Source organism: Phascolarctos cinereus, unplaced genomic scaffold (genome assembly GCF_003287225.1).
Source record: "Phascolarctos cinereus isolate Bilbo 61053 unplaced genomic scaffold, phaCin_HiC Scaffold_7;HRSCAF=346, whole genome shotgun sequence".
NCBI lineage: Eukaryota > Metazoa > Chordata > Mammalia > Diprotodontia > Phascolarctidae > Phascolarctos > Phascolarctos cinereus.
The window spans coordinates 77,270,126-77,282,137 of record NW_027556180.1 but is presented as its reverse complement, the minus strand read 5'-3'; the positions used below and the strand labels follow the sequence as shown (position 1 = coordinate 77,282,137).

Sequence of the window (12,012 nt, the reverse complement as noted above, 5' to 3'; positions counted from 1 at the left end):
ATTGTTTTTCAAGGATCTCACCATGAAATGTAATGAGGAGGAAAAATCTCTGAGTGCAGAAGCCTTTTCCAAGATGTCCTTGACCAACTTACGCAGACCTGCAGTTCCAGACCTCTCTTCAGACTTGGGCATGAACATTTTTAAGAAGGTGAGTGAAGCTACCAAAAATATCTAATTATTGGTGATGAAAAAATAAAAAAGTAGCCTTAACTGGGTCCCTGGTGGGAGGCAATATTGTTTAGTGGAAAGAGTTCAGATGTCCCTATAGAGAATAATAGTTCCAATTTTGTTGAATACTATTATTTGTATGGGAAGATGGTATGCCAATTACATACGTTTAGCCTGAATTTGGGTTTTTTTCCCCGCAGTGGTGCTAATAGTTTATTTTCGTGGTAGCCATTTATTGTATCTCACCCAATTCCCCTTGTGACTAATGCCACATATTTTGAAACAGACTGCTTTAGTATAGAGCAAAGATGACTGGCCTTCATGGTAGTACACCCATTACCCTAGCTTTATTGCTATTGTGTTCTACTCAACTGGTGTAACAGACCACAAGTATAAATGAGTGGGAAAAAATTATCTGTGCCTACCTTTGTTCATTATTTTTAGATAGTAGGCAGCATTCCAGGAAAGGGACAGACAATGAGTCACTGGTATCCAAAATAGAGCAAGGGAAGACACATGCCATTCTACCCTTCAATGAAAGATAGATGTTTGCTTCCCTTGCTCTATTTTGGATAGCATCAATGGTTTGTTCTGGGTCTGTCCCTTTTCTGGAATACTGACTCTCTTTTACTGCCAATTTTAAGGTCTCTGGATGATTGAACTGTGTGTAATCTTTCCTGTGATCTCTCTCTCTCTCTCTCTCTCTCTCTCTCTCTCTCTCTCTCTCTCTCTCTCTCTCTCTCTCTCTCGTAGTTTAAAACTCGCAAGGAAGATCGAGAACGAGAACGCAAAGGTTCTATCCCATTTCACCACACAGGCAAGAGAAGACAGCGTCGAATGGGGGTGCCTTTCCTGCTCCATGAAGATCACCTGGATGTGTCCCCCACACGCAGCACCTTCTCATTTGGGAGCTTCTCTGGGCTTGGAGAAGACAGACGTGGCATTGAGAAAGGAGGCTGGCAAACTACCATATTAGGTGACAGCAAAGCTTAAGTGTTTTTCTTGATGTTCCAATCGTGTGCTGCAAGAATATGGAGATTCAAGGTCTTTCTTGAGAAGCCAGGCAGATCTTGAACTGAAGTATAGGCCCTAAGTATAAAATGATTCCATGTCTTTACAACCAAAACAGAGCACAGGCAATTGTCTGGGATTTCTCTTTGAGGGATCTAGATAGTGTCAAGTCACTTGGTTCTGGAGGCCTAGTATTAAAGTGTTCCAAAGGCCCAAGGGGCATTGTGGGTCCAAAGTTAGGCCAATGACCCTGATATACATAAATACCTTTTTAAAAAAAAGATAATGTAATAATGGAAACAATAAAGGAAGGGAAGGATAGAGGTCAATTGAGGCTTCAGAATTAGGAAAACTTGGGTTCATGCCCAGCTCCTACTATGAAATATTGACTGTGTGCCCCTGGGCAAGTCACTTGGCTCCTTTGTGCCCCCAGGAAACTCTCAAGAACTATAAATTGCAGAAGAGTTACTGATCTGCATAGGCTGAGTGAGTTTCCTCACCAGGAATTTCCCCACCTGTGAAATCACCAGTCCAAATTAAAAAAAAAAAGTAATAACATCAGCTGACATTAAGAACTAATAGCTGGCCTATTGTAGAAGAGGTGGTTGCTGAAATCTACATGCAATTGGATTTGTCCTGTCCTCAGGTAGCTTCACATCTGATCCTGTTGTTAAAGAGAGTAAGATTTTCTGTGGTTCAGCAAAGCTCCATCCCCTTCTCACTACCACTACCTCTTCCCACCGTTCCTTTCAGAGATAAAGAATAATGAAGTCTTTAAACAGAACCTTCTACAGTTTTTAAAACCCTATTTTTGTTCACCTTAGGCAAGTTCACCAGACGGGGAAGTTCTGATGCAGCCACTGAAATGGAGAGTCTGAGTGCCAGGCACTCCCACTCTCATCACACTCTGGTCAGTGACTTACCAGATCGCTCAAACAGTCATGGAGAAAATACCGTCAAAGAAGGTATGTCCTAAACAGAAAAGGAGAGTTAAAGGAAGTAGGAGTTGACAGTTGTAGCCCTTTTTCTATTTCTGAATTGTTATTATGTAAATGCCTTCAGTGAAAATGCCTTCTTCTATCCTATGTTTAGCATTCATCCTAAAAGGATTCCTACCCTGCATCTCCCTAGCAGTAGCTACTTAATAGCACCTGGCAAAACTAGAGGCACAAAGTCAAAGACTTCATGGAGTCCATGAGAATATAGCTATATATTTTCTATATGAGTATTAGCTGGGAATATTTTCTCATGGAGCAAAAACACCTGGGGCTGGTGGTGGAGTGAGTGGTTGTAGACAGTCAGACCAAAGGTGTAGTCACACTGATAGGGAGCAGATAAAGGCACCATTGGGATAGAACCCTAAGGGAGGGGTATCCCAGGCAGCAATTGAGGCCAGTGAAGAACTTCTGGGTAATAGTTGGGGTGTCTGCAGGGAGGAAGCATGACACCCAGAAGTTGGTACTTTAGGGCAAAGGCCCTGTTTGACCCATGCACTTCTCACCTTTGTCCTCTAGGACACTAAAATGGAAATACAGTTGGGGATTGGTAAGGTGGTTAGTTAGGGCAGAAGGTCAAGAAATCTAGAATGTTAGAGATATATGGATTATTTCAATATAATTGGTTCCTTGTGTATTCTTGCATATTTTTATTTTATGGATTCAAAAACATTACTCTTAGAAGACAATAGATTTTACTAGACTGCTAAGGGGATCCATGACACAAAAAGAGTTAGGGACCTCTGCTTTATGTATTGGCATATTTGTACTGGTGATATCTTCATGACTTCTGTAGTGGTTTGGGCCAGTTTTAATATTGTAGCAAGAAATCAGGAATCTGTGAATCTAGAACTCTGATGATTGTCATCATGTTTAATAACTCTAGGTAAGAAAGAATGTGTGCTCAGAAAGGAATGCTAAGATGTTGTTCTCCTTTTCCCAGTACGATCACAGATCTCCACCATCACAGTGGCAACCTTCAACACGACCCTGGCGTCATTCAACGTGGGCTATGCAGACTTTTTCAGTGAGCACATGAGGAAGTTATGCAACCAGGTGCCTATCCCAGAGATGCCCCATGAACCTCTGGCATGTGCCAATCTGCCCCGAAGCCTAACTGACTCCTGCATCAACTACAGCTATTTAGAGGATACTGAACATATTGACGGGACCAACAATTTTGTCCACAAGAATGGCATGCTGGATCTTTCGGTAGGGAGCAAAAGATAAAAGTTTCTCATGCTATAAAGTGACAAATGAGTATTTTATTGTGCTATAATGGTTCATTATGCTGTAAAGTGAGCGAATAAGAACAATTCTTGTTATTGTCATTGTTATGTTAGCTACCAGAAGTAAAGGGAGAAGGGTGAACTTCAAGGGAAATTGAACTTTAAAAGAATAAATCTTCATATGTGATTCTTTTTACAAAACTACCTCTTACCATGTAGAGTATTTATATTACAGAAAACTTTAAGTATCTTTGATTTCCTCAGTGTATAGGGAAGACTGACCTTCAAGGAAGGAAGACTTGGATTCAAGTTCTGCCTTTGACACATACTAACTATGTGACCACACACAAGTCTTCTGGCAAGTACATAGTGGCTGGCATATAGGGAGCACTTAATAAGTGCTTATGGGCTGACTGACAGACCTAGCATCTCACTGTCCCAGGCAACTCTCTAAGACTTGAATTTACATGAGGATTGTCAATCTGTACTAGCAAAGGGAATTTCTGTACTAGTAATTCTATACACAGTCTAGAACTGTGGTCATGGATAGAGTCTTACATATAGTTAGATAGATAGATAGATATAGTTATATATATAGATATAGACATAGATGTAGATAGATATATTCATGTGTATGTGTTTGTGTGTGTATAGGGTGTTCCAAATTCTTAGTACAGTTTTAAGCTATTAAACTACACTAAGATTTTTAGGATACTAGATAGATAGATAGAGATTGATTTTATATATGTGTGTTTATATATACGTGTACACACACACACACACACACACACACACACACACACACCCGTCCATATTATACATGAGTTTATAGAGGGCTGGCATCCAAATTTGGAAGATCTGGGTTCAAGTCCTCCAGTGTCACTACAAGCTAGTTATTTAACTTCTTAGCAGACTAGACAACTACCTCTTGAATATAAAATGCAGAGCAACTGATCTGTTAGTAAAAGGAGTTTCCTGACTTGTTTTCTCTGCCAGTGAAATCACAGATACAGTCTTCCCTACCCCTAAAAGAGGCATATAGATGTAAATTATATATGTATATTATACATATGTTTTATCTATATCTGTATCTGTGCCTCTATCTATATGTATCTATATCTAATCTGTGTCCATATCTATCTATATTTTTGTTGTTCTGTCACACAGTTGTGTCCAACCCTTCATGATCTCATTTTTTTGTTGTTTTTTTTTGGGGGGGTTGGTAAAAATAGTGGAGTGGCTTGCCATTTCCTTCTCCAGTGGATTAATACTCTTAAGAGATCAAGTAACTTGCCAGGTTCACATATCTAGTAAGTTTCTGAGGGTGGATTTGAACTCGGGTCTTCCTGACTCCAGGCCCAGTACTCTATTCAATGAACCACATGGTAGATATTCAATGAACCCCTAGTAGATATAGGCATAAGTGGATATATGTATGTATGTCTGTATGCATATATATGTGTGTGCATACATGTATGTATATATGTATATGCATTGTGTATATGTATATTCACATGCATACATATATATCCACCTATACCTATAGCTATCTATACACACACACACACCTACACATATGTAGGTGGCTATGATGACTAAATGCAGAGAAAGACTTCAGAAATTGTTTTTATTTAGATAGAGAACTTGATAAGTCTACTAACACTCTGTCCCTGAATTCCCATCAGAAAAGGAAAAATATCCTTTGTTCCTCACAAATATTTTGGGAAAACTTAGAAGAATAATATCAACAATACATCTGATGTTCTTTGGAAGATATAAACTCTGTGATGTTTTGTTGACTAATGAAATACTTTAAAAACACAACACCATAAAAACAGCCTAGGCATGGCACTATGCAAAAGGCCATATCAGCTCTGTCCAACACTACTTGGACAGCAAATGAAATTCACAAAGCATGAAGAATTCTTAACTCAGAGCTGTGTTAAGGGAAATTAACAACATTCTTCCCCCCTAGACTGTTAGCTTCTTGAGGGTAGAGACTGTATTTTCTTCTAATGTTATTTGTATCCTCAGTGCGTAGCATAGTGCCTGGTACATAGCTGGAACTTAATAAAGACTGATTGTTTGACTAAATTGGAGTAATTCAGGTGATTCAATATTTTTATAAGGGGTTTGCTTTTTTTTTTCTCAGGTGATTCTGAAGGCTGTTTATCTTGTCCTAAACCATGACATCAGCTCTCGCATCTGTGATGTGGCACTGAACATTGTTGAGTGCTTGCTTCAGCTTGGGGTGGTCCCATGTGTAGAAAAGAACAGAAAGAAAAGTGAAAACAAGGAAAATGAAACTTCAGAAAAGAGGCCAAGTGAAGGAACCTTTCAGCTCAAAGGACCTTCTGGAAGCACAACCTGTGGATTTGGGGGTCCCTTGGTTAGTGGAACTGGAGATGGAGGTGGAGAAGAAGGTGGAGGTGGTGATGGAGGAGTTGCTGGAGGTGATGGAGGAGGAGGAGGAGGAAGCGGAGGTGGAGGAGGAGGAGGAGGAGGAGGAGGTGGTGGTGGTGGAGGAGGTGGAGGTGGCCCTTACGAAAAAAATGATAAGAACCAAGAGAAGGTATGGTTGAATTCACTTGCAAGTCATACTCAGATATAATCTCTCATTTATGTTCACTTCTTGTTGGCAAAAAACTTGTTGAACTAGACCAATAACTACTGACTATTAGTGAGGGGAGCATATAATTGGGTCTGGATATGTTATTGCATCCAATTTTCATATAAGTGCCTTCTATGAGCCAGGCACCACGCTAAGTGCTAGGGATGCAAAGTCAAAAAATGAAAACAGTCTCTGTCCTTGAAGGTACATTCTACTAAAGACACTCCAGGTGTGGAAACCCCCTCTACCTGATGTATTTTGGGAACTCTTCTGTAATGTATAGTCATTAAGAATTGCCTGGGACATGAAGTTTAAGGGACTTGCCTTTTGTCATCCTGGCTACTAGCTAATAAGTAAGTGGTCTATGGAGAAAACAGGCCTTTGATTTCATGAAGATACCTCAGTAAATTATTTAGCTGAAATTCTGAATTTAAATTTTTTGAAGTGTTGCCAACCAGACAGTGTCAATAACAGACTTCCTATTGCATTGCATGAGAATGTTGTCTTAAATCACATGCTCCTATTTTTCTGGACAACTAAACCCCTGAGAGTTATTTTTTTTCTTTCAGCATATTCTAGACAGTGACTAGTTCAAACAAACCCCAAACTACATCAACTTGCCCTTTCTTATTGCCTGTTTTCCAATTCAGGGCATACTTTAGGAGCCATTGACAACCATTGTCTTGAGAAATTCTCTCGGCTTAGATTCTTATAATCTAGCCACTGCTTAGATTCTTAAAATCTAGCCAATAGCTCACTAATGTTCAGACTCCTTAAGAGTCTGCCCAATATGACAGATGTTCTAATAAACCTCATCTTTGGCTAGCTGAAAAAAAAAAAAAGAAATTCTCTCTAGGCAAAGAGTAAGAGCATGGAGCCTGTTGGTTGCTGCTCCATTCTGTTATCAAACTCAGTGTGTTCCTTTAGCCTTTAGTGCTAAAACTGTGTTAGATGCTATTAAACCTAATCCCCATGCCTTAGATACGCCATTCCTAACTCCAATTCATGCATTAGTTTCCTTTTTCTATTTGGGTTTTAATTTAATAGCCAAACCATATAACTTTCACATTTCCTGTGCCAATTCTGATTCACAAGTTTGTTCAGGAATAGAAATCAACTATGCAAAGTTCAGAATTTGCACAATATTTACTGCTGATGCATATTATGATCTACGATCTAAAATAGGGATTCTCTTTTTTTTTTGCATCTGACAAGCTCCTTATGACTAAATTTTCTTCCTCTTTCTTCCTTCATCCCATATTCCTTATGAGTCAGCCTTTAGAGTCAGACTACTTCCTGTGTTTGCTTCCTGACTGCCAATCACTGTGCCCCTTAGATTCTCATTTTTCTTCTTATCTTTTTGTGTATCCCTCTTCTTCAGTATTTTGTTCTTTTCCTACCCTTAACATCATCTTCTGCCCCTGAGGAATCCTAAAGTCTATCCCTTCCCCTTCAATTCCCCAAGCATCACAGAGGACCCTTCAAGGATGGCCCAGACCTTACTTTGGGCAACAATGTTTTGAACTTCAGTACAGGTTGGAATGGATTCAATTTGAAAAGCTCATTGGTGCTATCAATTGACTTTCACAACTAGTAGCTACATAGGGTATAGCAAGAAAAACTCAGGTTATAGAGATACAAATTTATAAATACTTTACAAACAATTCTGATTACTTTTGTCTTCCATTTGCTATATATCTCTTCTGTATTATCTATAGTCTTTTAGAAAGCAGTGAGGGCTATGCCCTGTGAGTGAGAATCTGGCCCTAGAAATGGTACCAGGTTGCTAAACATGTTCAAAAGAGGCTAGAAAGAAAATATCAAAACACTTACAGGTCTTTCATGTTTAACTAGTTTGACTAAGTTGCTGAATATTTCTCTAAGCATAATTTGGATGTGTTATTTCATTTTAAGATGATTGTGCAGTTTTTAAAAAGCCAAGCTAATAGTTTCTAGAATCATATTGTGGTCAGCTATCTGAAGTAAGAGGAGCTCGCCATGTATAATGCCTCCTTAAAAATAATCTGCTTATGGATCAAGAGATATTTGATTTTGACTTTTTTAATTATAGAAGTTTTTTTTTTCTCAGCATTTAATTTTCATTAGAACTTGAAAGATCATTGAATTGGGCAGGCTTGGAACATCAGACAAATCCTCTGGTGGTTAAAGAAAAAAAGGAGAAAAGTAGGATGTCAGATTTCTCCCTCTGCCACTAATTTGCTTTAGGATTTGGGCAAAGTCATACAACCAACTTCTATCTAGTTCCCCTCCCCTATCTTTAAGTAAACAGATTTTTCTGTCTACCTCTGTGGACATGACCCTGATTGCACGTGGAGAAAAGAAGAAATGAGAATTTGTTTAATATTTAGAAAATACTTTGAAATTTATAGATAAAATCAATCAATAAGCATGTATTAAATGTTTACTATATGCCTGGTATGTGCTAGATGCTAAGGATGCAAAGTCAAAAATGCAATATTCACTGGCCTCAAGTAGCTCATGTTCTATCAAAAAAGAGTAATAAATAAATAGTACATATAAACCACTTTTCAAAATGGCCCCAGGGCCCTGACCCAAAGATAGTGATGTCTGTTAGCATTAATAGAAGCAAATGCTGTCCTGATTTTATGCCTTAATATTGTGCCTCCAAAGATAGAGTGGCCTTTAAAATGGTTTGGGGATTAGAATTTTTATCATTTGTTCTTAAAAGAAATATACATGTGAGCAATATGTTCCATAACATTCTCTTTTACCTTCCCACTAAGTTTGCATCTCTATGGAGAACTAAGTCCCTGGGCTGGCAGTAAAGGGACACAAAACTAGTGACTCCATTTGCATTGATAGCTTAATCCATGGACTAGCATTTTTAAGCATCTACTATGTGACAGGTATTGTGCTAGGCAACAGGGGTGCAAAGACAATCTTTAATCACAGGGTGTTTATATTTTAAGTCTACACAAAGTGGAACAAATTGACAGGTTGATATCCCCTAGGTAGGAGATACTATTCTTTCCCATGGTAGGGCACAAAAAATGCCTAGTTCATCCATATTTACTCCAAAGGATAAATGAACTTGTATAAGTAAGAATTTAAGAGTTCTCTACTAATATCTGAACTATCTTCATTCTTTTCTATGTGATCACAAAGATCATTATTCTAATCAGATGACCCTGAAATATTAGTATTATATTTATACAACACTTAACATTTTTCATCTGATAATAAAAGTGTCATCTATAACCCTCTACTCAGCAAGTCTTTAAGGTAAATGATGTGGGTACTAGCTATATTTTATATAATTTTGACACAGAGCTATAATTAGAAATCTTGTGTCTAAGGCTAGTACCATAAACTGTGCTTGGGGCTAGCACCAAATATATGCATTCATTTTTGTGACCCCTTTTGGGATTTTCTTGGCAAAGATACTGGAGTGGTTTGCCATTTTCTTCTGCAGCTTATTTTGCAGATGAGGAAACTGAGGCAAGCAAGGTGAAGTGACTTGCCCAGGGTCATACAGCTAAGAAGTGTCTGAGGCCAAATTTGAACTCGTGAAAATGAGTCCTCCTGACTCCAGGCCCAGCGTTCTATGCACTATGTCGCCATCTAGCTGCCTAGCTTTAGGCAGCCGCTTTGCTGGCAAATGTTCACTTCACAAATATCTCACACACACACCCACCCCTGCTCGTTTGGTTGGGTAATTCTGATCTTGGAACCACATGTATACAGGCACTTTGGTACCATTTTCTTTAGTCCCAAGGAGAGAACAAAGATGAACTGAAGGTTCTACATCTCATTCTGCTTTTGAAAATACATTTTGTGAAAATTTAAAAATAGTCACTACATGAAAATTGAGGTTCTTGGATTGAAGTTGGTTTCCTTTGAAATCCTATTATTTTGTTTCAAGTATTTGAAATAATTATTATGTGAAAGGCTCCATAGGCTTCACCAGGCTGCCAAAGGTTCAGGTTGGGAAAAGGGTGAGATCTACGATACAAAAAAAGATTAAGAACCTCTGCTATGAGATCACAGGGGAGAATCAGTTGCTGAACTGAAATCAAGATGAATAAATTGTGATCAGTTCACAAAACTTAACGTCCCCCTCCTCACGCTGGCATGCAAACATGCCCTTTGGTGAATTATCCTCTTCAAGAAAAATGTACTTGCCTTCCTCAGTGAATGCCATCACAATCATACCTGGGCATTCTTCATGGCCACTGAGGACATAAAAACTATCATAGAAAGATGTACCAAGTGTGAAGAGTAGTTTGTTTAAAACAAAGGCAGCCATCATGGATCTCAACAGTTCAGCATTCCTCAGGTTATGGGGGTTTGCTTGTAATGTACACACACTGTATATTAGCTGGGGCTCAGATATGTTAATCGATTGAAGGTAAATGCAGAATTGGCCCAAGGACATTAATAGGAGTGTAAACGACCGTCACTTTTTCTCTCTTATGGGTACCAGGATGAAAGCACACCTGTAAGCACCCATAGGCTTGCTCTAACCATGCTCATCAAAATTGTAAAATCTTTGGGTTGTGCCTATGGCTGTGGAGAAGGACACCGAGGGCTCTCTGGCGATCGTCTGAGACACCAGGTATTCCGAGAGAATGTAAGAGAATTAAAGTAGATTCCATCTCCCTTCCCCATCCCCCCTCCAGCTTAGAAATGAATCCCTTGACAATGAGGCACCATAGTTTCCTATTAAGTTGAATGCTTTGCAGCAATAATATACAGTGTCCTGAAAAATAAATGATCTTAGTTATCTCAGGGCATTACAAAACCCAGACCTAGGAAAGTTTAATTGAGAAAAATGCTTTTGCCACTTGTCTAGTACAGTCTGGCTAGCTCCAAATTGGTGAAAATATTTATAATTGGAATGTGTGAACAATAGCTTGAAATAAACATTATAAGACTGGATAAATTTAACCAATTTCATGTCATAAGCCAAGTGTTTTTTTTTAATCACCTGGCTGGATATGGTAGTCATATGTTTTAACTCTATTGGGCAGACAGGGGGGAAAGATTAAATATTTAGTGTTTGTTTTATTTAAAATATTGCATTAATATCGACAAAAAATGCCCTTTAGTGGAAAAAGTGGACAAACAGTGCCAGTAGGCAGTGTTAGGTACCAAGGTTCTGTTCCAGAACTGAACTGAATCTTTACTTCAAGATATCTGAGTTGGTGGATTTGAGACCTACATAAAACTTGAAACTCTACAGTTTCAAATTTTTGATTTGTGCCGACATATTTGCATCTTAATCCTCTAGATCAGAGGTTCCCAAATTTTCTAACGTGCGAACTCTTTCTTAATATCAAAAAGCTTCTGGGACCCTTACATAATAGTAGTTGGACAATTAGTGTTGTCCATTGATTGGAAAAGTACATGATGGCAGAAAGCTACTCTGAATTCAGTAATTCTTTTAAATGAATTTTTATCTTATTAATCACAACAGCATCCATGTACATTTGTAAAGTAAATTATGTCTGAAAAATATTGTTTAATCTACAAAATGATGCTGCTTAATGCATATTTGGGATTGCAACTGACTGCTTATAGTAACTCCAAGATCCCCCAGGTGCCTGTGGCCCACAGATCAGGAACCCCTGCTCTAGATCCATTTTTTTTTTACTTTCACTTTCAGACCAAAAGTAAACTCTGAAAAACAAAGCAAGTGTGTGCTGAAATAGTTCTCACCTGTTGTTTTAAGTTGAAGCATGATTATTTGCTTTCTTTCTCATGACCTTTGATTTTAAAAATAGGGGAAATAGACAAACCTAAATCAAGATCACTCCACAAATTTGGTCAGCATTTCAGGATCTTGCTAAACCCAGTGCCAGCCCAATTTTATTAATATTAGATTTTGTCATGAAACATTCACCCAACATTATTAGCATGCGGTTTCTTTGATTAATTCAAGGTCAAGCCTGTTTCTTTTTCTTGTTATATTGTGAAATAACTTTTTTTATTTGTACTCATTTTAAAATTTTCAGTT

The 12,012-nt window shown here is 38.3% G+C and overlaps 1 protein-coding gene across 3 annotated transcripts in view; it reads left to right on the top strand.

Moving 5' to 3' along the window:
• UNC80 (unc-80 subunit of NALCN channel complex) overlaps window positions 1-12,012 on the top strand; it is a 222,492-nt gene that overhangs the window by 40,833 nt on the left and 169,647 nt on the right. The window contains exons 9-15 of one of the 3 annotated variants that reach the window (XM_021008767.2): window positions 14-148; window positions 922-1,144; window positions 2,004-2,144; window positions 3,118-3,386; window positions 5,556-5,835; window positions 5,887-5,975; window positions 10,480-10,611. In XM_021008767.2, the coding sequence (XP_020864426.1) occupies window positions 14-148; window positions 922-1,144; window positions 2,004-2,144; window positions 3,118-3,386; window positions 5,556-5,835; window positions 5,887-5,975; window positions 10,480-10,611 (1,269 nt within the window). Of the gene's footprint in view, window positions 1-13; window positions 149-921; window positions 1,145-2,003; window positions 2,145-3,117; window positions 3,387-5,555; window positions 5,976-10,479; window positions 10,627-12,012 lie in introns of all 3 variants that reach the window. The other 2 variants (XM_078147389.1, XM_078147390.1) reach the window with 2 other exon arrangements.